The following is a 24,474-nucleotide window of genomic DNA, read 5'->3' on the forward strand; positions in this document are numbered from 1 at the left end:
AAAAGCAAAAAGTTGCAGATGCTGCAAATCAGAAATAGAAGCATAAAATACTGGAAACACTCACAGGTGAGGCATGTTATGTGGTTCTGTTTATGAGATGATGTTTCTGTGAATGTGCATATCATCTGCAGTTTTACTGCTTCTCATCATTGACCTGTTCTGCTGCAGACACTGGTGTCTGTGGTAAGATCAGGGGCTTCTTTCACCTTCAGCAGTTGCTGCTTCATTCTGACGTTTGAGAACTTGTGGTTTATCTGTGTTATATGGGAAGACTGAATAACCACAGGTCCTTCTGATCACATGACATACAGCCTACAGACCTACCTGAGGATGTATAAAACCAGGACATCCCTCTGCACATTGCAGCTTCACTTGCCTGTGACTGCCTCTGCCGTGTCATGGCTCTATCACTCCTTCTACTCATCGTGCTGGCAGCAGCCGATGGCTTTCGGTGAGTATCATCGGTAATTACATGACTACACAGAGGTAAGCAGTATCAGAATGCAGAATATAGTGTAACAGTTACAGAGAAAGTGCAGTACAAGCAGACAATATGGTGCAAGACCCGTGATGTGCTGGATTGTGAGGTAAAGAGATGAAATTGATATCAGGTGGAAGCTCATCTTTATCATACAAGAGCTTTTGCTGGATGGACGTTGGGAGAAGAGAGAATGACTGGCTTGGAAGGTATCTTTAATGATTCTTGCTGCTTTCTGGAGATAGTGGGAAGTGTAAAAAGAATCCACGGAGGGGAGGTTGGTTTCCACATTGTGTTAAGGGGTTGTGGTTTTGGGCAGATCAGTTGCTATACTATGAGACTACAAGGTATAGGAACAGAATTGGGCCATTTGGCCCATCAAGTCTCCTCCACCATCTTATCATGGCTTATCCAATTTTCCTCTCTGCCCCAATCTTCTGCCTTCTTCCTGTATCCCTTCATACCCTGAGCAATCAAGAATCTATCCACCTCTGCCTTAAATATACATAAAGGCTTGGCCTCCATAGCTGCCTGTGGCAAAGAATTCCACAGATTCTCCATTCCGGCTGAAGAAATTCCTCCTCATCGCTATTCTGAAAGAGCGCCTCTCTATTCTGAGGCTGTGTCCTCTGATCTTAGACTCCCCCATCAAATGAAACATCCTCTCCACATCCACTTTATCAAGGCCTTTCACCATTCGATAGGTTTCAATCAGATCACCCCCTCATTCTTCTGAATTCTACTGAATACGTGCCCAGAGTCATGAGACAAGGTAGGAGCTGATGTATCCCTCCACTTCAACAAAATGGCCCTCCTAGCTATCAATGTAGCAAATGCAATAACATGTTGGTCAGACACAGAGATACCATGGATATTTTGAGGAATTATTCCAAACAGCACGGTTAATTTGTTAGGTTGTAAATTAATTTTAAGTGCTTTACTATTTTCCATCTGTCACTTTTTTGCCCATTCTTCCATTTTGTCTAAGTCCTGCTGCAATCACATTGCTTCTTCAGCACTACCTACCCCCTCCACCTTTCTTCATATCATCTTCAAACTTTGCCAAAAAGCCAACAATTCCATTATCTAAACCATTGACAAACAATGTGAAAAGCTGTGGTCCCAACACTGACCCCTGAGGAATACCACTAGTCACTGGCAGCCAACCAGAAAAGGCCCCTTGTTTTCCCATTTGCTGCCTCTTCCCTGTCAACCATTCCACTATCCATGACAGTATCTTTCCTGTAATATCATAGAATTTTATCTTGTTAAACAGCCTCAACAGTGGTACCTTATCAAAGACCGTCTGAAAATCCAATCCACTGCCTCTTCTCTGTCCACCTTGTTACTTCCTCGAAGAACTCTAACAGATTTGTCAGGCAAGATTTCCCCTTACAGAAACCATACCCACTGTGACTTATTTTATCATTAGTCTCCAAGTACCTCAGAACCTCATCCTTAATAATAGACTCCAACACTTTCCCAACCACTGAGGTTAGACTAACTGGCCTATAATTTCCTTTCTCCCTTCTCCCTTCTTAAAGAGTGGAGTGACACTTGCAATCTTCCAGTCCTCCAGGACCATGACAGAATCAAGTGATTCTTGAAAGATCATGACCAATGCATCTGTTATCTCTTCAGCAACCTCTCTTAGGACTCTGGGATGTAGTCCATCTGGTCCCGGTGGCTTATCCACCTTAAGGCCTTTAAGTTTGCCTAGTTCATTTTCCTTTGTAATAGCAATGGCCCTCACTCCTGCTCCCTGAAACTCACAGACCTCTGGAACACTGCTCGTGTCTTCCACATTGAAGTCAGATGCAAAGTTCTCATTAAGTTCATCTGCTGTTTCATTGTCCCTCATTACTACCTCACCAGCATCATTTTCCAGCAGTCTAATATAAAATCTCACCTCCTTTTACTCTTTATATAACTGAAAAAACTTTTGGTATCCTGTTTTATATTATTTACTAGTTTGCCCTCATGTTCCATCTTTTCACTTCTTATAGCTCTTTTAGTTGCCTTTTATTGGATTTTAAAAATTTCCCAATCAATGAGCTTCCCACTCACTTTTGCTACCATATTTGCCCTTTCCTTGGCTTTTTTGCAGTCCTTAACTTCCTTTGTCAGCCATGGTTGCCTTGCCCTGTCACTTGAGAACAACTAGTGACTAGTGGGGTACCGCAAGGCTCAGTGTTGGGACCCCAGTTGTTTACAATATATATTAATGACTTGGATGAGGGAATTAAATGCAGCATCTCCAAGTTTGCGGATGACACGAAGCTGGGCGGCAGTGTTAGCTGTGAGGAGGATGCTAAGGGGATGCAGGGTGACTTGAATAGGTTGGGTGAGTGGGCAAATTCATGGCAGATGCAATTTAATGTGGATAAATGTGAAGTTATCCACTTTGATGGCAAAAATAGGAAAACAGATTATTATCTGAATGGTGGCCGATTAGGAAAAGGGGAGGTGCAATGAGACTTGGGTGTCATTATACACCAGTCATTGAAAGTGGGCATGCAGGTACAGCAGGCGGTGAAAAAGGCGAATGGTATGCTGGCATTTATAGCGAGAGGATTCGTATACAGGAGCAGGGAGGTACTACTGCAGTTGTACAAGGCCTTGGTGAGACCACACCTGGAGTATTGTGTGCAGTTTTGGTCCCCTAATCTGAGGAAAGACATCCTTGCCATAGAGGGAGTACAAAGAAGGTTCACCAGATTGATTCCTGGGATGGCAGGACTTTCATATGAAGAAGGACTGGATGAACTAGGCTTGTACTCGTTGGAATTTAGAAGATTGAGGGGGGATCTGATTGAAATGTATAAAATCCTAAAGGGATTGGACAGGCTAGATGCAGGAAGATTGTTCCTGATGTTGGGGAAGTCCAGAACGAGGGGTCACAGTTTGAGGATAAGGGAGAAGCCTTTTAGGACTGAGATTAGGAAAAACTTCTTCACACAGAGAGTGGTGAATCTGTGGAATTCTCTGCCACAGGAAACAGTTGAGGCCAGTTCATTGGCTATATTTAAGAGGGAGTTAGATATGGCCCTTGTGGCTACGGGGATCAGGGGGTATGGAGGGAAGGCTGGTGCAGGGTTCTGAGTTGGATGATCAGCCATGATCATAATAAATGGCGGTGCAGGCTCGAAGGGCCGAATGGCCTACTCCTGCACCTATTTTCTATGTTTTCTATGTAACTACTTCTGTGGAACATATCTATCCTGCACTTTGTGAATTATACCTAGAAACTTCAGCCATCTCTGCTCTGCCATCACCCCTGCCAGTATACTCCTCCAATCCACCTGGGTAAGTTCCCCTCTCATGCCTCTGTAATTCCCTTTATTCCATTGTAATACTGAAGCAAAGTACGCCAACTAGTGGAGAGGTGTCGCAGCAACAAACTTGCACTCAATGTCAGTAAGGCGAAAGAGCTGATTGTGGACTTCAAGAACGGTAAGATGAAGGAACACATACCAATCCTCATAGAGGGATCAGAAGTGGAGAGAGTGAGCAGTTTCAACTTCCTGGGTGTCAAGATCTCTGAGGATTTAACCTGGTCCCAACACACCGATGCAGTTATAAAGAAAGTAAGACAGTGGCTATCCTTCACTAGGAGTTTGAAGAGATTTGGCATGTCAACAATTACACTCAAAAGCATCTATAGATGTACTGTAGAGAGCATTCTGACAGGCTGCATCACTGTCTGGTATGGTGGGGTTACTGCTCAGGACCAAAAGAACTGCAGAGAGTTGTAAGTCTAGTCAGCTCCATGTTGGGTACTAATAAACCCCGTGATAATAAACCTGATTCTGATTCTGATACATGTGACTTATGCTTCTCCCTGTCAGGTTGATGTACGAAGGCAATCATTATTATAATCACTACCTCCTAAGGGTTTTTTTTACGTTAAGCTCCCTAATAAGACCTGGGTTAGTGCAGAACACCCAGGTCTTATCAGGGAGCTTAACATAAAGATCGCCTTTCCCCAAGCAGGCTCAAGCACAAGCTGCTCTAAAAAGCCATCTCGTAGGCACACAACAAATTCCCTCTCTTACGATCTGACACCAAGCTGATTTCCCCAGTCCCCTTGCATACTGAAGTCCCCCCACTATAATTGTGTCATTACCCTTATTACATGCCTTTTCGAGCTCCCTTTGCAATCTCAACCCCACGTCTTGGCTACTATTTGGAGGCCTACATAAGAGTCTCATAATGATTTTTTTTTACCCTTGCAATTTCTTAACTCCATCCACAAAGATTCAACATTCTCTGACCCTATGTCACCTCTTTCTGAAGATGTAGTTCCATCTCTTACCAACAAGGCCACATCACTGCCTCTGCCTTCCGGCCTCTCTTTTAGATGCAGTGTATATCCTGTGATGTTAAGCTCCCAACTGTGGCTTTCTTTCAGCCACAACTCAGTGATGCCCACATGTCATACACACCAATCTCTAAATGCGCCACGAGTCCACCCACCTTATTCCGAATGCTGTGCACATTTCAGTTCAGCACCTTAAGTCATGCATTCTTCATACTTTTGAATTTTGCCTCTTTGGTACAAGTTAACTCTTTGCTTTGTCTGCACTTCTACCCAATTATTGACTTGTCCTTCCTTACATTCATGTTACACCCATCATCTACTTGTAAACCTGCTGGGTCATCCTCAGCTCTATCATCTTGGTTCCTATCTCCCGGCCATATTAGTTAAACCACTCCCAATAGCTCTAGTAAATCTGCCCACAAGAAATTTGTTCCCGCTCAGATTCAAGTGCAATCATCTCTAAGAATCTTCTCTCTAGTTATGGTAAATTTACAGACTTTCTGATCCCTAATACCTTGAACTTCCATCACACTGCTAATGTCTTCCACAGTGAAGATTGACGCAAAATACTTATTTAGTTCATCCGCCATTTTGTTGTCCCCCGTTACTATTCTCCAGCATCATTTTCCAGTGGTCTGATATCCACTCATCTGTCTTTTATACTTAAGGTATCTGAAGAAATTTTTGATATTCTCTTTAATATTATTGGCTAGCTTGCCTTCCTCGGCGTCCACATCTCGGCTGACCTCACCTGGACTGCCCACATCTCTTATCAGGTGGGGAAGGCCCAACAGAGGCTCTACTTCCTAAGGAAGCTAAAGCACGCTCTCCTCCCTCATCACCTGCTGATCAACTTCTATCGGACAACTATAGAGAGCCTCCTGACGTATTGCTGTGCAGTGTGGTTTGCCAGCTTCACAGAACAGAACAGGAAGGACTTGCAGCGGGTGGTGAGGGTAGCAGAGCGGGTTATTGGCACAACATTACCCTCCCTCAGAGACATTTATACTGGCAGACTTCAAAAGAAGGCTACTTGTATTTCAAAGGATCCCACTCATCCTGGACATCACCTGTTTTCCCCTCTACCTTCTGGGAAGAGATACAGAGCATTAAGGACGAAAACAAAGAGACTCCTTAACAGCTTCTACCCACAAGCAGTGAAATGTATAACACCTCCTTCCCTTCTCCTGCCCCCCTCCTAAGACGGCGGCAGTTAAATGCATCACACTTCCAGGAATGGCAGGTGTGCAATAGTCCTACACCCCCATCCATATATTATTAATTTTGGACTGCACTCCTGAGGTTTTAGAGTTTATTTTATGTATATATTCTTTGTCATGCTGCAAAACGTTGAGCTGCTAAACTGTGCTTCATTGCTCCACAACAATGACAATAAAGATATTCTTCTTCTAACGGCTCTTTTAGTTGCCTTCTATTGGCTTTTAAAAGCTTCCCAATCCTCTAACTTCCCTCTAATTTTTGCTCTATTTTCTGCCCTGTCTTCGGCTTTTATGTTGGCTTTGACTTCTCTTTTCAGCCACAGTTGTGACATCTTTCCTTTAGAATCCTTCTTCCTTGTTAGCATGTATATGTCCTGTGCCTTCCAAATTCCTTCCAGGTATTCCAGCCATTGCTACTCTGCCATCATCCCTGCCAGTGTTCTTTTCCCATCAATTCTGACCATCTCCTCTCTCATGCCTTTGTAATTTCCTTTACTCCACTGCAATACTGATGCATCTGACTTTGGGTTCTCCTTCTCAAATTTCAGGGTGAATTCAATCGTGTTATGATCACTTTTCCCTCAGTGTTCTTCTACCTTCAGCTCTCCAATCAATTCTGGTTCCTTGCACAACACCCAATAGCTGATCCCCCTGTGGGCTCAACCACAATCTGCTCTAAAAAGCCATCTTCTAAACACTTCTGAAAAATTCATCCCCCTGGAATACAGCACCAACCTGAGTTTCCCAATCTACCTGCATGTTGAAATCCCCTGTGACTATTGTAACATTGCCCTTTTGGCATACTTTTCTATCTTTCTTTGTAATTTGTAGGCCACATCTGGCCATTTACTAAGTTGTTCTGGGTTTTGTCCACCCATTGATCCAAACCTGCTCTGAGGTACCTGCTCTGGACTTCTAAAATTCTCCACAAATCTCCCTGTCCTGACCGTTTCCTATTTGAAACTTGCTGCTCTAATTCTAGCCTCATGCTCATTCCCATATTTCATTGCATTTCCATTGGCGACCTTGCCAGCAGTTCCCAATCTGTTGGAATACCTTCCTGTAGTAGTGACACTGTCGGGGTAGCCTCAAGCACATGGGCAGAGCTGTCCTTGAGATGTTCTTCAGGTCCATGCAGATCTCTCGACATAGCAGCACAGGAGAAGTGGAGAGGTAGAACCATACAGTACAGGAACAGGCCCTTCAGCCCACCAGATTTGTGCCAAGCACGGAGTAAATCCAGTTCCATCTGTATCCCTCAGTATTCTGCCTGTTCATGTGGCTGCCAAAAGGCTCCTCAACGTTCCTATTGTATTAGTGGAGATACTGTCACTGTTCAGATATGACCCAAGTGCAGAGAGAGATGCACTGAAACCAGTCAATAGTTCACAGGCTTTAATGTGAATAGATTTGTAGGCAAAGGAAAACAATAAATGCTAGGCCAAACAGGGCCGTTAACTAAAACTCTCAAATGGAAAGTGAAGCAATACTGTGGCTGAAGAAAATAGCTAAATATTAAATTAATACTTCCAGTCTTCGGCATCATTTGACTCAACAGTCCAGTTTCTCAGGCAAGGCCGAAGGCACGCAAGCAGCGTAATGCGGTGAAAAGAATGGAGTTAAATATCATCACAATGAAATAATTGGCTGACAGGTGCATATTCATGAGCGCAATTGCAGAATCCGCTGCTCTGCTGAATCGTGGTTGTGACGGATACAGGGTGCTGGAGGAGAGGGAATCGCTGAGGGACTGAGTGAGGGAGTTGATTACCTGTCACTGATACAGTTGAGGTCACAGATACCGTTGTGGGAAGTCGTGTGAACCCGAGGTAAGGATGGCTCTTCAGCACTTACATGGAGCTGTCCTATTTTCAGTCCCATTCAGCCTCTTCCTCAGCACTTCCCAATACACTGATATCTGTATTCCTGCTTCCTGCACTCATTGAGAATGTAAATATTTCACTATCTCTCCTGCCAGTTTGGATTGTACTCCCACCTGCACCTCGTCCCTTCCCTTTGACATTGTCTATCTGTGCTGCACTTTCTCTGTGGATGATCTACTTCATTCTGAGTTCTGTTACTGCCTCAGTATGCTATGTCTTGAAATGATCTGTCAAGCTTACACTGTACCTCAGTGATACAATGACAAAGCAGCCCCAGTTCCACCTCTGGGTTACTGAGTACGAGTCCTTTGCAGAGGACCCACATCAGCGCTGGTGAATGCCAGTTCTAGCAGTGGTGATGATAAACTGTTGTTCTATCTACCAGCACTTCCTCGTGCAGCCAGCTCACAGATCCAGTAACGTTTCAATCTGGTTTTACAGAATTTCCAACCTGTTCCAGCAGCAGTCCAATAATATTCTGGCAGTGCAATGGCCTCCAAACGTCTGTCGGGTAAGTGGAATCATTTGTGTACAAATCTGAGTGCCTGAACAGCGAGCGCCTGCAAACAGTGGCTGTTGTAGAGATCAGTGTACGAGACAGACAAGTTGGATGAAAATGTCGGTGATGTAGCAGACAGTGAAGAACTTTGTCTAAAGTTACAACAGGAACTAGATCAACTGGGAAAGTGGGCCAAGAAATGACGGATGGCATCTCACTTGGAGAAGTGAGTAATTGCCCCCCTCACCTTTATGCATGCCCTCGTGTAATTGACAACTACCCTGTCTATGCCTTTCACAATTTTATAACCTTCTATCAGCCTCCAACTCACCAGAGAAAGCAAACTGAGTATGTCCAAGCTCCTAGCTGCTAATCCAAGCAGCACCCTAGAAAACCGCTCTGCACTCCCTCCAAAGCCTTCACATCCTCCTTGTACTGAGGTCAATAGAATTGCACTCAATACTGTGTGCTGCCCAAGCAAGGGTTTATATTGCTGCAGCATAACTTCCTGACTCAAACTCAATACCCTGATCAATGCCATACGCCAGCTTAGCCACCTGTTTACTGGCATGACCACTGTTAAGTGAAGACTCTGAGATCCCTCTGTACATGAGTACTGTCAACGGTCTTGATCTTAACTGGATTTCCCTTGGCGTTTGACCTCCCCAGGAAAAACACCTCACACTTGCTCAGATTAAACTCCATCTGCCATTTTTCTGCCCAGATCTGCAGATGATCTATATTCTGTTGTATCCTTTGATGGCTCACGACACTGTCCACAACTCCAGCAATCTTTTTGATACTTGCAAACTTACTGACCCACTCACCTACATTTTCATCCAAGTCATTTCTGCACATTACAAGTAACAGAGGCCCCAGAAATTGAATCAGCTTTATTATTATAGTTTTACATGATGTGAAATTTTCTGTTTTTATATAGTGCAAAGACATAAAATGACACAGATTGTAAAATAAATGGTGATAAAAGGAACTTACAGGAACTTACCCGGCCTTACCTCACTGGGAGCAGGCTCATCCTCAGCCTCTGCTCGCCGAAGCCTCTTGAGTCTTCTTCAGGCATTGTCTCTTGAAGGTGTCTTTGATAATGGGGAGGGTTGTGCCTCTGCTGGGACTCTGCTGGAATCTGCAATTCCACTGGTCAAGACCTCCAGCAGAATAACAGCCTCCATCACTACCCTGCAATTGCTGTGGGCAAACCAGTTTCAAATCCAAACGAACAAGTCTCTGTGCATCTTAGCCTTCTGGATCAGCCTACCATGAGGAACCTTGTCAAGAGCCTGACTAAAGGTCTTACTGAGCACAGTCACACCACAGTTTTATAGAGCTGCAACATACCTCACGCCGTTGCACTCCTTCCTCAGCACTGGATACACCACTTCAGTTTAGGTGAAAGGTGAAATATTTAGCAGGAATCTGAGAATTAATTTCTTCACTCAGAGGGTGGTGCAAGTGGGAACGGGCAGCCACCGGAAGTGGTAGATGGAAGTTCAGTTGTAACACTTAAGAGAAGTTTAGATGGATAGGGGGGATATGGAAGGACCAGGTTGGCATGAACTAGAATGGCCACCAGACCTGTTTCTCTGATGAAGTGCTGTTTTCCTGGCCTTGGTGTTCATCCATTTCTTGTCAGTGACAAGTTTCCTTCCTTGTCTTTCCAGGTTAAAAATTGGAGCGGCCCAGGTTGTGCCTTTGATTACTGGACCATCCACGGCTGGTGGTAACTGTCTCCTTACGCGGAAGGACTTGAGCAAAGGTTCAGGGGTTCTGGGGTAAATCAGTGCCGGTGTTGGGCTGTGCTCTGGAGTATGGGCTTTACTGAGCCTGGATATCAGTACCAGAATAACCGCTGTTTCTCCAGCCTGCACCTGAGCAAAGACTCCTTATCTCCATCTTAAACAGCCAGCTCTTAATCCAAAAACTGTCCCTGCTGCTCGATTTTCCCCAAAGGGGAAGAGTCAACTCAACACCACCTGTTTGTCACACTCCGAACTTTGTCTGGTCAATAAAATCACCTCTCATATTTATAAACTCGAGTGAGTACAGGCCCAACAACTCAACTTCATATGTCAACCCCAATCAACCCATGAACTTTTTCCATACAGACACGTCCCCGCTTAACTAGAGAGACCAGGGTTCTGAGTGTGACCTCATCGAAGATGTAGAGTTGGAGCAAGACTTCCCGACTCCTGTCCTTCAAAACCCACCTGACAGTCTAGATCCCAGTATCCAGCTGCCCCCATTGCTCTGAACTGTGTAGGAGCATTGTGGTGGCAACTGAGCCCTTCATCCCTGAGACCTGAGACAGAACACGAAGTGCTGTCCCTGTAAGTAAATGCCAGCAAAGTGCAGGAATTCTTCAGCTTGGAATCAGCACCTCACCCTATCCTTTTATCTTCCAGGCCCACTAGGTCTGCCAAAAAGAAGGTGGGAAATTTCAGCCTGACTGAAATAAAGGTCAGTACATACAATCAGCGATGATTCACAAAATCTCGGGTTTTAGGACTGGACACAACACACTATCACACAGGTTACTGGTCAGTTTATCAACAGGCCAGTTGGGTTACTCAAATCACACAACATCAGGATAAGTCGTGAGTTCTGGTCACTGGTCACTGGTCCATTTTACACAGCAACCTTGAACTCAGTCCCAGCTCTCTGTGATTCTGTACATAAATCCCTGAGTCACTGGGAATGGTTCACTCAGTAATAAGAGTCATAGCACAGACTTCAAACCCGCTTGTCCATGCCAACCACGTTGCCTACATAAGCCAGTCCCATTTGTCAGTCTTTGGCCCATATCCCACTAAACCTTTCCAATCCATGTCCCTGTCTGAATGTCTTAAATGTTGTAATTGTACCTTTCACCAGGCCCAGAAGCTCCCAGAGACATAGAGAGCCACAATGCAGAAACAGGCTCTTTGACCCATCTAGTCAGAGCCTGCCTGGTCCTGTCTGCCTGCACCAGGACCGTGTTCTGTCATCCTCCTCTCATCTATTTACCTGTCCAAACTTCCCTTATGTAGCGACTGAACCCACATCTACCACCTTAGAGAGGGTGCAGAGGAGATTTCCCAGGATGGTGTCTGGATTTAAGAGCATGTCTTATTAGGAGATGTTCAGTGAGTTGGGGCTTTTCTCTTTGAAGCAAAGGAGAATGAAAAATGACTTGATAGAGGTGTACAAGATAGTAAGAGACATAGACAGAGTGGACAGCCAGGATTTTTCCCAGTTATGGAAATGGCTAATACAAAAGAGTATAATTTTAAAGGGATTGAACAAAAGCATGGGGCGGGGGGTGGCCAGAGGTATTTTTTTACACAGTCTGATAGGTGTGTGTGAGGTGCCAGGGGTGTTGTAGAGGCAGATCCATTTGGGACATTTAAGATACTTAGATAAGCACATAGGTGAAAGAAAAATTGGTGGTAATCTGGGTGGGTAGAGTTAGATTGATCTTGGAGTAACTTAAAAGATTGGCAGAACATCATGAGCCAAAGGGCCGATACTGTGCTCTACTGTCATATGTTCTATCAGTAACAGGAACAGGCTCTACAGCCGGCAATGTTGTGTCAAACTTATTAACTAGTAGTTAAATACCCAATAAAAACTAATCCCTTCTGGCTACAGAGTGTCTCTATCCCTCTATTCTCCATGTACTCACGCGCCTGACGAACATCCTCTTAAACAGCTCTATCATATTTGCCCCCACCATCACCCCAGCAGCACATTCCAGACACCCAACATGTTCTGTGTATTTTTTAAACTTGCCCAGCACATCTCATTTGAACTTGACCCTTCTCACCTTAAATGAATGTCCGGCAATATTAAAAAATGTAGACCTTGTTTTAGAGAAGCTGTCCACTCTATCTGTGCCTTTCATTATTTTACAAGCTTCTATGAGCTCTCCCTCAGCCTCTGCCATTCTAGAGAAAACAGTTCTTGTCCAACCTGTCCTTACACAGTCTAATAAATTCTGCCCAATCTAATAAGATCTTCCCAGTCTATGCGAACACACTTCGATCGTTTCCTCTTGAACACCAAAGGCAGAGGGAATCTCTGAAATTATGGAAGGCGCAGATAGACAGTGAGAGTGTGGAAATATCAAATACTAGAGGACTTTGCGTTATGGTAAGGGGGAGTTTGAAGGAGTTCTGCACAAGACGGGGATGCCTGGGATGTGCTAGCATGGAGGCAGAAACAATAACATTTAAGAGGTATTTTGATGGGCACAGCTTGGAGGGACACAGACCGTGTGTAGACAGACGGATTAGTCAGATTGGCATCATTGTTGACATGGTCATCGTTGGCTGAGGGACCAGTTCCGTGTTGTTTTTCTCCATGCTCTATTGGGTTAAGTTGAATGGATGACATTTTAAAGGGGCTCGGAGGAGTAAGTTTTTAGTTACACAGAGAGGGGTAAATATCTGGAGCATGCTGTCAGAGGCAATGCTGTGGTGGAATCAGATATAGTCAACATTTAACATATATCTGGACATAGGACCATGATAAGTATATTCACCCCGAACCAATTAATCATATTCCAGGTTGTAACTCAGCTTCAGATATCTGTTACAAAACCATAGAAAACCATAGAAAAAACTACAGCACAGAAACAGGCCTTTTGGCCCTTCTTGGCTGTGCCGAACCATTTTCTGCCTAGTCCCACTGACCTGCACACGGACCATATCCCTCTGTACACCTCCCATCCATGTATCTGTCCAATTTATTCTTAAATGTTAAAAAAGAACCCGCATTTACCACCTCGTCTGGCAGCTCATTCCATACTCCCACCACTCTCTGTGTGAAGAAGCCCCCCCCTAATGCTCCCTTTAAACATTTACCCCCTCACCCTTAACCCATGTCCTCTGGTTTTTTTCTCCCCTTGCCTCAGTGGAAAAAGCCTGCTTGCATTCACTCTATCTATACCCATCATAATTTTATATACCTCTATCAAATCTCCCCTCATTCTTCTACGCTCCAGGGAATAAAGTCCTAACCTATTCAACCTTTCTCTGTAACTGAGTTTCTCAAGTCCCGGCAACATCCCTGTAAACCTTCTCTGCACTCTTTCAACCTTATTTATATCCTTCCTGTAATTTGGTGACCAAAACTGAACACAATACTCCAGATTTGGCCTCACCAATGCCTTATACAACCTCATCATAACATTCCAGCTCTTATACTCAATACTTTGATTAATAAAGGCCAATGTACCAAAGGCTCTCTTTACGACCCTATCTACTTGTGACGCCACTTTTTGGGAATTTTGTATCTGTATTCCCAGATCCCTCTGTTCCACTGCACTCCTTAGTGCCTTACCATTAACCCTGTATGTTCTACTTTGGTTTGTCCTTCCAACGTGCAATACCTCACTCTTGTCTGTATTAAACTCCATCTGCCATTTTTCAGCCCATTTTTCCAGCTGGCCCAAGTCCCTCTGCAGGCTCTGAAAACCTTCCTCACTGTCTACTACACCTCCAATCTTTGTATCATCATCAAATTTGCTGATCCAATTTACCACATTATCATCCAGATCATTGATATAGATGACAAATAACAATGGACCCAGCACTGATCCCTGTGGCACACCACTAGTCACAGGTCTCCACTCTGAGAAGCAATTCTCTACTACCACTCTTTGGCTTCTTCCATTGAGCCAATGTCTAATCCAATTTACCACCTCTCCATGTATACCTAGCGACTGAATTTTCCTAACTAATCTCCCATGCAGAACCTTGTCAAAGGCCTTACTGAAGTCCATGTAGACAATATCCACTGCCTTTCCTTCATCCACTTTCCTGGTAACCTCCTTGAAAAACTCCAATAGATTGGTCAAACATGACCTACCACGCACAAAGCCATGTTGACTCTCCCTAATAAGTCCCTGTCTATCCAAATGCTTGTAGATTCTGTCTCTTAGTACTCCCTCCAATAACTTACCTACTACCGACGTCAAACTTACTGGCCTATAATTTCCCGGATTACTTTTCGATCCTTTTTTAAACAACAGAACAACATAGTCATAGTCATAGTCACACTTCATTGATCCCGGGGGAAATTGGTTTTCGTTACAGTTGCATCATAAATAATAAATAGTAATAGAACCATAAATAGTTAAATAGTAATATGTAAATTATGCCAGTAAATTATGAAATAAGTCCAGGACCAGCCTATTGGCTCAGGGTGTCTGACCCGCCAAGGGAGGAGTTGTAAAGTTTGATAGCCACAGGCAGGAATGACTTCCTATGACGCTCTGTGCTGCATCTCGGTGGAATGAGTCTCTGGCTGAATGTACTTCTGTGCCCACCCAGTACATTATGTAGTGGATGGGAGACATTGACCAAGATGGTATGAAACTTAGACAGCATCCTCTTTTCAGACACCACCGTCAGAGAGTCCAGTTCCATCCCCACAACATCACTGGCCTTACGAATAAGTTTGTTGATTCTGTTGGTGTCTGCTACCCTCAGCCTGCTGCCCCAGCACAAAACAGCAAACATGATAGCACTGGCCACCACAGACGTGAGCTGCTCTCCAATACTCCGGCACCTCACCCGTAGACACCGACATTTTAAATATATCTGTTCTTCCCTTTCTTTTACTATCATTTGGTATTTCACTCGAGTCCTTACTCAAACTGTCAATTTATTTTCAGGATCTCAAAGGCAAGATGGAGAAATTTTGGCCACAACTAAATGGCAAAAGCAATCAGAATTTCTGGTACGTACTTGATAAATGGCCTCCTGTACACAACCCAAATGTCTTCAATTAATGTACAGTTTCAGACTCAGCATTGAACCAAGGATTTATTTCACATAACAGAGGAAATAAGGGCAGGAATACAAATACAAACGCTTCCATTAGATTCCAGTCTATAACTCTTGCTCAGTACTAAAGTCCGAAATGCTGGAAAGCTCAGCAGGTCAGACAGCATCTGTAGATAGAGAAGCAGTTAAAATGGCACGTCCTTTGTCAGAAATGGGAAAAAAATCTCAGTAGCAGGGAGTTTGAAAAGTCTGCTTTGGGCAAGTATTTGTTAGTTTTCTTGATGACAGGTTGAGCAGTAAATAAAAGGACAGTCCCTGTATCAGAGTGGCAGTTCAGAGCAGGCCTGCTCTGAGGTGGAGGTGTTACTGATAGGTTGAAGTGTGAGCAGCAGGAACTTTAACAATTCCACTGGTTTGCGAAGGTAGTAAAGGCGGTCAGTGGATGCTCTGCTCCTCCTGTGAAATGTGGGAGATCAGAAAATGGTGTTGTGTCCCTGAAGGCTACATCTGCAGGAAATGTGTGCAACTGCAGCTCCTCCCAGACCACGTAGACCAGGTGGAGCAGCAGCTGGACTTGGAGGCAAAGGGAGTTATAGACAGGAGTCTGGATATGGTAAGTGTAGTCCCTGTGGCCTGTCTATGTGTGCCCTATGTTCACACTGTTCCCTGTGTATGGATTATATATGTGCATGTGGGCACGTGGCCAAGTGATTAAGGCATTCCACTAGCGATCTGAAGGTTGTGAGTTCGAGCCCCAGCCGAGGCAGCCCATTGTGTCCTTGAGCAAGGCACTTAACCACACATTACTCTGCGACGACACTGGTGCCAAGCTGTATGGGTCCTAATGCCCTTCCCTTGGACAACGTCGGTGTCGTGGAGAGGGGAGACTTGCAGCATGGGCAACTGCAGGTCTTCCATACAACCTTGCCCAGGCCTGTGCCCTGGAGGGTGAAGATTTTCCACGCGCAGATCCATGGTCTCGCAACACTAACGGATGCCTTTACTTTACTATGTCTTGTGTGCACATAGACCCCATCTTCCCTGTGATCCGTACTTTCAGCCACGCTTCCAGTCCTGTAACACCACAAACTGTGTGTTAAAACATTGCTGATCTTTTTCTCTCTCTCACTAGGAAATATGAGTGGGATAAACACGGAAAGACTGCGGGCTTAGCAGTACATGACTACTTCGAGAAAGCACTGGGCTACTTCAACAAGTGAGGACTTGATTTGTATATCTCACCAACTCACAACTCCCCTCCGTGCTCCTCATTCCCAACCCTACCGCCAACCTAATGACCCCACCAAAGGTCCGATTACAGGGCATTAAGAAACACCCCTCAGTGATAAGAAGAAATACTCAGCACATGTGGTGTATTCAGTGTGAGCTGAACGGTAGACATGGATTTCACAGAGTGAACACAGCAGTGTCAACAGTGGAGCTCATTAGAAGAGGAAGTGGGGAGGCAGGGAGAGTGAAAGAGAGACGGCTGTGAGGGGGCGGGGGAGAGAGAGAGAGAGAGATGGCTGTGAAGGAGGGAAAGATGGAAGGAGGGAGACAGAGAGAAAGAGCGGGAGAGCTGTGGAGGGAAGAGAGCAAGACAAGGTGAGAACGACAGCAAATAGAGACAGACCCACTGAGAGAGAGAGAGACTGAAGGAGACAGGTTGATGCAGAGAAGGGAGCTGGAGGGACTGAAGGTGCCGGGCAGAGCAAACAAATCCAGCAAAGAGAAAGATGAGAGGTGCAAAATACGTGAAAAAGCGAGAAGGGGAGAGAGAGAGGCAGACGGATGGGGAGAATGAGAGGGAAACTGTGCAACAGAAAGTCAGAGAGGGAGGGTGTGTGTTGTAGGAATAAGCAAAGGAGTCTCAATTAGACATAAAGTGTGACAACTGAGGGAGAGGGAATGATTGAAAGATGCATTTTTACTAACACTGAATGTCAATGTGCAGTGCAAGTAAAGATATTCTCTGTTTCTGTTACAGAGTTCTCGGAAACTGCACTAACCCTGAGGTGAGGCACTCTCTGTAATTGAGTTGAAGTGGTTTAAGTATTGCACAGGGCCACACCAGGAGTAGTCAGAACAGTACAGCACCTTTATTTAACTCATCCATACCTACTATATTGCCCATCCCAAATAGTTCATCTACAATCCTTGTGTCTGTCCAAGTGTCTTTCAAACGTTTTGCAATAACCATGGGGTGCAATGCTGTTACAGTTTGGGACATCAGAGTTTGAAGTTCAATTCCAGCACTATCTGTGTGGAGTTTGTCTGTCCTCCCCATGAATGCATGGGTTTCCTCCAGGTGCTCTGGTTCTTCCCCTACCCCCCCCCCCCCCCCCCGCCACAACAGTCCAACGACGTACTGGCTAGTGGAAAATTGTCCTGTGATTAGGCTACGGTTAAATCAGTGGTGCTGGGTAACGCGCCTCGTGAAGTTGGAAGGGCCTGTTGCACACTGTAACTCTAAATAACATTGTAATTGTACCCACCCCTATCACCCCTTTCACCGTACTCTGTGAAAGCATTTCCACTCGGGTCCCTTTTAATTCTCTCCTTTCTCACATTAAACCTGTGCCCTCTGGTTTTAGGCTCCTCTCTCCTGGGAAAAAGATCGTGACCATCCATCTAATCCACGCACCTCACACAAAATGCTGGAGGAACTCAACAGGCCAGGCAGCATCCATGGAGAAGAGTGAACAATAGACATTTCGGGCTGAGACCCTTTATCAGGACTGTCTACTGAGTTCCTCCAGCATTTTGTGTGTGTTGCTTTGACTTCCAACTTCTGCAGATTTTCTCTTGTTCAGGTCATTTATGCACCTCATGATTCTATAAACCTCCAAGGCCACCCTTCAGCCTCCTACACGCCAGGGTAAAACATTTCTACTTAAAAAACAATATCTCCAGCCCTGGTAACATCTCCATGCATCATTTTTAGATGCTTTCCATTTTAATGACATCTGTCCTGTTGCAGAGTGACCAGAACGGTACGAGCGTGGCCTACCATCACCTTGTTCTGCCTCATCTCCTGCTCCCAGTATTTTGACCAAAGAAAGCAAGCATCATCATCCCTACCTGTATCACCACCTTCAAGGAATTCTCTATTTGAATCTTCAGGTGTCTTTGCACTACAACATTCCCCAGAGTCCTAGCGTTTCCTGCCCTGGTTTATGCTATCAAAATGCAACAGCTTGCATTTATCTACATTAAACTCCATGTACCATTCGTTCTTCTACTGGCCCAGTTGATCAAGGTCCTTATGTAATGGATAACCTCCTCCACTCTGCACTATTCCAGCAATTTTAGTGTCATCTGCAAACTAACTGACCTTTCCACCTATAATCCTCATCCAAGTTGTTCATATAAGTGATGAGTAGCAGACCCAGCAATGATCCTTGTGGCAGCCCGCTGGTCTGAACCCTCTATCAGCCATACCAAGGCGATTTTATCTTCATTTGACGAGCTCACCTGAATCTCATGTGACTGAGCTTTACAGACCACACGGTCTGTGGACTACATGGGGCCTTTCAAAAGGCCTTGCTAAACATGTAGACAATGTCTACCACCCTGTCCTCATCAACCTTCTCACCTCTTGATGAAACAATGAAATATGACAGAAAGGCTTTATGAAGCAGTGGTTAGGCCTCACTTGGAATATCGTGAGTAGTTTTAAGCCTTTTATCTTAGAAAGGATATTGTGACGCTGGAGAGTGTTCAAAGAATGTTCACACAAATTATTCCAGGATTGAATGGCTTGTCATATGAAGAGCGTTTGATGGCTCTAGGTCTATATTTTCCAGAATTCAGAGGAATGAGGGATAACCCAATTGAGACTTACTGAATGGTGAAAGGTTTTGATAGAGTGAATGTGTTTCCTTTGGAGGGAGAGCCCAGGACCAGAGGACGCAGCCTCAGAATAGAGGGGCGTACTTTTAGAACAAAGATGATGAAGAATCTCTTTAGCCAGAGAGTGGTGAATTTGTGGAATTCATTGGCACAGTCAACTGTGGAGGTGAAGTATTTATATATAAATTTAAGGCGGAGGTTGATAGATTTTTGATTGGTCAGGGCATGAAGTGATACGGGAGAAAGGCAGGAAATTCGGGCTGAGATGAAAAATGGATCACCCCTGATGAAATGGTGGAGCAGACTCGATGGGCCAAATGGCCTAATTCTGCTCCTATAACTTGTGGTCTTATAGTGTAAACTGGCCAATAATATAAAAGAGGATACAAAAAGGTTTTTTTCCCAGATATATAAGGAGTAAAAGGGAAATCAGGGTGGATATCAGACTACTGGAAAATGACACTGGGAGCTAGTAATGGGAGACAAAGAAATGGAGGAGGAACTTAATAAGTATTTTGTGTCAGTCTTCACTGTGGAAGACTACCAGAATGTCACAAATATGAGAGTGTCAAGGGACAGAAGTGAGTGGTGTTGCTGTTACTAAGAACGTGCTTGGGAAGCTGAACTGTTTGAAGGTTGATAAGTCACCTGGTCTATATGGATGACACCCCAAAGTTCAGAACAAGGTAGCTGAAGAGATTATAGAGGCACTAATACTGATCTTTCAAGAATCAATAGATTGTGAGGACTAGAAAATTGCAGGAAGATTTTCTAATGCCGCACAGTAGGGTTTAAATTAGAGTTGCAGGGGGTTTGGAATAGCAGGAACCCGAGTGCCAGAACAGAGAGTGGAGAGGTTATGGAGACAGATGCTGGTAAGACCTCAGACAAAATCAGGAATCAAAAAGTTGAGCATGGTGTGACTAGTGTCCTGAGCTGCATGGATCACGATCTGGAAGTACGATATTGTAGCCATGAGTGAGACTTGGTTGCAGGAGGGGCGGAACTGGAGCTCAATATTCCAGGGTTCCATTTTTTTAGACGTGACAGAGTGGGTGGAATTAAAGGAAGAGAGGTGGTGCTGCTAGTCAGGGAAAATGTCACGGCCGTGCTCCATCAGGACAGACTGGAGAACTTGACTAACAAAGCGTTGTGGGTGGAACTGAGAAATAATAGGGCTATATTACAGACCACCCAACAATCTGAGGGATTTAGGGCAACAAATTTGTAGAGAAATTGCAAGAAACATGAGGTTGTTATAGCAGGTGATTTTAGCATTCCACATATTGACCGGGACTCTCAAACTGTCAATGGATTAGATGGGACGGAGTTTGTCAAATGTGTTCAGAAGTTTGTGTAGGGGAACACTGCATCTAGTAATCACAGTGCCATTAATTTCAAACTAAATGTTCAAAAAGATAGGTCTGGTCTGCCGGGTGAGATTCTAAATTGGAGAAAAGGCGATTTTGTTGGTATCAGATATGATCTGGCAAGTGTAGATTGAGACAGGCTGTTTTCTGGCAAAGGTGTACTTGGTAATGGGAGGCCTTCAAAAGTGAAATTTTGAGGGAACAAAGTTTGCATGTGTCTGTTGGAATAAAAGATAAAGATAACAAGTGTAGTGAACCTTGGCTTTCAGGAGATAGTGAGGCCGTTATTAAGAGAAAAAGGATAAACACAGCAAGTATAGGCAGGTAGGAACAAATGAGATGCATTTGGAGTACAAGAAATGCAAGAGCACATTTATGAGAGAAATCAGGAAGGCTAGGAGAAGGAAAGAAGTTGCTTTCGCAGACAAGGTGAAGGAGAATTGTAAGGGATTCTACAGATGTTGAGAGTAAAAGGATTTGCAAGGGACAAGATTAGTCCACTGGAAAGTCAGAATGGTAATTCATGTGTGAAGCCAATCATTTTGTTGCATCTGTATTTACTTCGGAGTCTATGGAAGTGAGGAAAAGTGGCATCAACTTCATGGACCCTGTACAGATTATCGAGGAGGAGGTGTTTGCTATCCTGAGGCAAATCAGGGTGAATTAATTCCCAGTGCCTGACAAGGTGTTCCCTCAGACCCTATGGGAGACGAGTGCAGAAATTGCCGGGCCCTTGCAGAGATATTTCAAGCATCCTTAGCGGTAGGAGAGGTGCCAGAGGACTGGAGGATAGCCAATGTTTTTGACTGTTTAAGAAAGGCTCTAAACAGACACCAGGAAATTGTAGGCGGTGAGCCTGACGTCAGTTCTGGGAAAGTCATTGGAAGGTATTCCAAGGGACTGGATATGTAAGTATTTGGTTAACTGGATCAGCAACGTTCCAGGTGACACCGAGATTGTGGTGTAGTGAAAAGCAAAGAATACTATCATAGTTTGCAGAGGGATCTGCATCAACCGGAAAATGGACTGAAAAATGGCAGATTGAATTCAATGCAGACAAATGCAAGGTGTTGCACTTTGCTAGGACCAACCAGAGTAGGTCTTACACAGTGAATGGTAGGGCACTGAGGATTGTGACAAAATAAAGGGACCTGGGAATACAGGTCCATAATTCATTGAAAGTGGCATCACAATATGCTTTTGGCACATTGGCCTTTATAAATCAAAGTATTGAGTACAGAAGATGGGATGTTATGTTGAAGTTGTATAAGGTATTGGTGAGGCCTAATTTGAAGTATTGTGTGCAGTTTGTTGTCACCTACGTACAGGAAAGATGTAAATAAGATTGAAAGAGTACAGAGCAAATTTTCAAGAATGTTGCCGGGACTTGAGCATCTAAGGAAAGATTGAATAGGTTAGAACTTTATTCCCTAAAACATAGATTGAGGGGAGTTTGACAGAGGTATACAAAATTATGATTAGATTAGATTATGAGAACACTTAGTCCTCGTTTATTGTCATTTAGAAATGCATGCATTAAGAAATGATACAATGTTCCTCCAGAGTGATATGACAGAAAAACAGGACAAACCAAAGACTAACACTGACAGAACCACATAATTATAACATATAGTTACAGCAGTGCAAAGCAATACCATACTTTGATAAAGAACAGACCATGGGCTTGGTAAAAAAAAGTCTCAAAGTCCCGAGTCGATCAACTCCCGAGTCCCCGATAGCAGGCGGCAAAGGGAGAAACTCCTTACCATAAACCTCCAGGCACCAACAATTGCCGATGCATTGGAAGCAGCCGACCCCAGCCGACACTGAGTCTGTCCGTCCGAAAACTCCGAGCCTCTGACCAGCCCCTCCGATACAGTCTCCCGAGTGCCTTCGACCTCGTCCCGGCCGCTGAAACAAGCAAAGCCGAGGATCAGGGCCTTTTCCTCTGGAGATTCCGGAGCACACAGTAACAGCAGCAGCGAAGCAGGCATTTCAGAAGTTTCTTCAGATGTTCCTCTGTACTCTCACGTCTGTCTCCATCAAATTAGAATTGTGCACGGTCCCCTACTTGACAAATAACAGACATCACCACCGAAGTGGCCGCGCGTGCTGCGTTGCGCCACCACCATCTCCTCCTCCTCCTGAGGGGTATAGATATGGTAAATCAAGCAGGCTCATAAATGCCTTATAAAGCCTCACATTACATCCTTTCTTTTATATTCTAGTCCTCTCGAAATGAATGCTAATATTGCATTTATGTTCTTCATCAGCAACTTAACCTGAAAATTAACTTTTAAGGAATCCTACACAAGGACTCCCGAGTCCCTTTGCACCTTAATTTTTTGAACTTTCTCTCCATCTAGAAAATAGTCTGCGCTTTTATTTCTTATACCAAAGTGCATGACAATATAAGTCCCAACACTGTATTCATCTGCCATTCTTCTATTCTGCCAGAGTCCTTCTGTAGCCTCTCTGCTTCCTCACATCATCCACAAATTTGGCCACAAAGCCTTCATCCAAATCATTGACATAAAACAAAGAGAAATGGTCCCAAAATAGACATCTGTGGAACACCACTAGTCATCAGCATCCAACCAGGAAAAGCACCCTTTTATCCTTACTCTTTTCCTCTTGCCAATTAACCTATGTTCTATCCATGCTAGTACATTTCCTGTAATACCATGGGCTCTTGTTAAAAAGCCGCATGTGTGGCACCTTGTCGAAGGCCTTCTGAAAATCCAAGTACACAACATCCACTAATTCTCCTTTGTTAATCCTGCTTGCTATTTCTTCAAAGAATTCCAACAGATCGGGCAGGCAAGATTTTTCCTTCAGGAAACCACTGTGACATCGCCCATTTTATTGTGTACCTCCAAGAACCCCAAAACCACATCCTTAACGATCGACACGAACATCTTCCCAACCACTGGCTGTCATTTCCTTTCTTCTGCCTCACTCCCTTCTTGAAGAGTGGAGTGACATTTGCAATTTTCCATTCCTCCAGAATCCTTGAAAGATCATTCTTGGAAGATGATACTAATGCCTCCACAAGCTCTTCAGCCACCTCTTTCAGAACTCTGGGGCGGATCTACCTTCAGACCTTTCAGTTTCTCAAACACCTTCTTCCCTAGTAATGGCAACTTCACACCCTTCTGCCCCACCGACACTCACAAATTTCTGGCGTACAGCTAGTGTCTTCCACTGTGAAGACTGATGCAAAATACTCATTTCATCTGCTGTTTCCTTGTTCCCCATTGCTAGCATCATTTTCCAACGATCCAATATCTACTCTCACCTCTCTTTTACATTTTATATAACTGAAGAAACTTTTGATATCTTCTTTAATATTATTGCCTAGTTTACCTTTATTCCATATTTTCCTTCTTAGTGGCTTTTTAGTTGCCTTCTGTTGATACTTGAAAGGTTCCCAATTCTCTAAATTCTCACCAATTTTTGCTCTACTATATGCCCTCTCTGTGGCTTTTATGTTGGCTTTGACTTCTTTCCGATGTATTTTTGCTGTGCCTTCTGAACTGCTCTCAGAAACTACAGCCAGTGCTGCTCTGCTGTCATCCTGCTAGTGTTCCCTTCCAAACAATTTCGGTCAGCTCCTCTCTCTGTATTTCCCTTTACACCATTGTTGTACTGATATTTCTGACTGTCTTCTCCTTCTCAAATTGCAGGGTAAATTCTGTCATATTATGATCACATACTCCTAGGGGTTTCTTTACCTTAAGCTCTCTACAGCTGCACATGGTAACAAATTCCATAAATTCACCACCTTCTGGCTAAAGAAATTTCTCCCCATCTCTGTTTTGAAAGGGCGCCCCTCTATCCTGGGGCTGTGCCCTCTTCTCCTGGACTCTCCCACCAAGGGAAATATCCTTTCCACATCTACTCTGTCTAGGCCTTTCAACATTAGAAAGGTTTCAATGAGATCGTCCCTCATCCTTCTGAATTCCAGCAAGTACAGACCCAGAGCCACCAAACGTTCCTCGTATGATAACCCTTTCATTCCTTGAATCATCCTTGTGAACCTCCTCTGGACCCTCTCCAATGTCAA

At 44.2% G+C, this 24,474-nt stretch overlaps 1 protein-coding gene across 3 annotated transcripts in view; it reads left to right on the forward strand.

Annotated features, from left to right (window-relative positions):
- The first annotated feature begins 250 nt into the window (after positions 1 to 250).
- Positions 251 to 24,474, forward strand: part of LOC140197166 (ribonuclease T2-like) — a 68,532-nt gene continuing 44,308 nt past the window's right edge. For all 3 annotated transcript variants that reach the window (XM_072257039.1, XM_072257038.1, XM_072257040.1), the window contains exons 1-7: positions 251 to 451; positions 8,344 to 8,413; positions 10,081 to 10,139; positions 10,822 to 10,876; positions 15,075 to 15,139; positions 16,319 to 16,402; positions 17,174 to 17,201. In XM_072257039.1, the coding sequence (XP_072113140.1) occupies positions 399 to 451; positions 8,344 to 8,413; positions 10,081 to 10,139; positions 10,822 to 10,876; positions 15,075 to 15,139; positions 16,319 to 16,402; positions 17,174 to 17,201 (414 nt within the window). In that variant the 5' untranslated portion in view covers positions 251 to 398. The remainder of the gene's footprint in view (positions 452 to 8,343; positions 8,414 to 10,080; positions 10,140 to 10,821; positions 10,877 to 15,074; positions 15,140 to 16,318; positions 16,403 to 17,173; positions 17,202 to 24,474) is intronic.

This window comes from Mobula birostris, chromosome 5 (genome assembly GCF_030028105.1).
Source record: "Mobula birostris isolate sMobBir1 chromosome 5, sMobBir1.hap1, whole genome shotgun sequence".
Taxonomy (NCBI): domain Eukaryota; kingdom Metazoa; phylum Chordata; class Chondrichthyes; order Myliobatiformes; family Myliobatidae; genus Mobula; species Mobula birostris.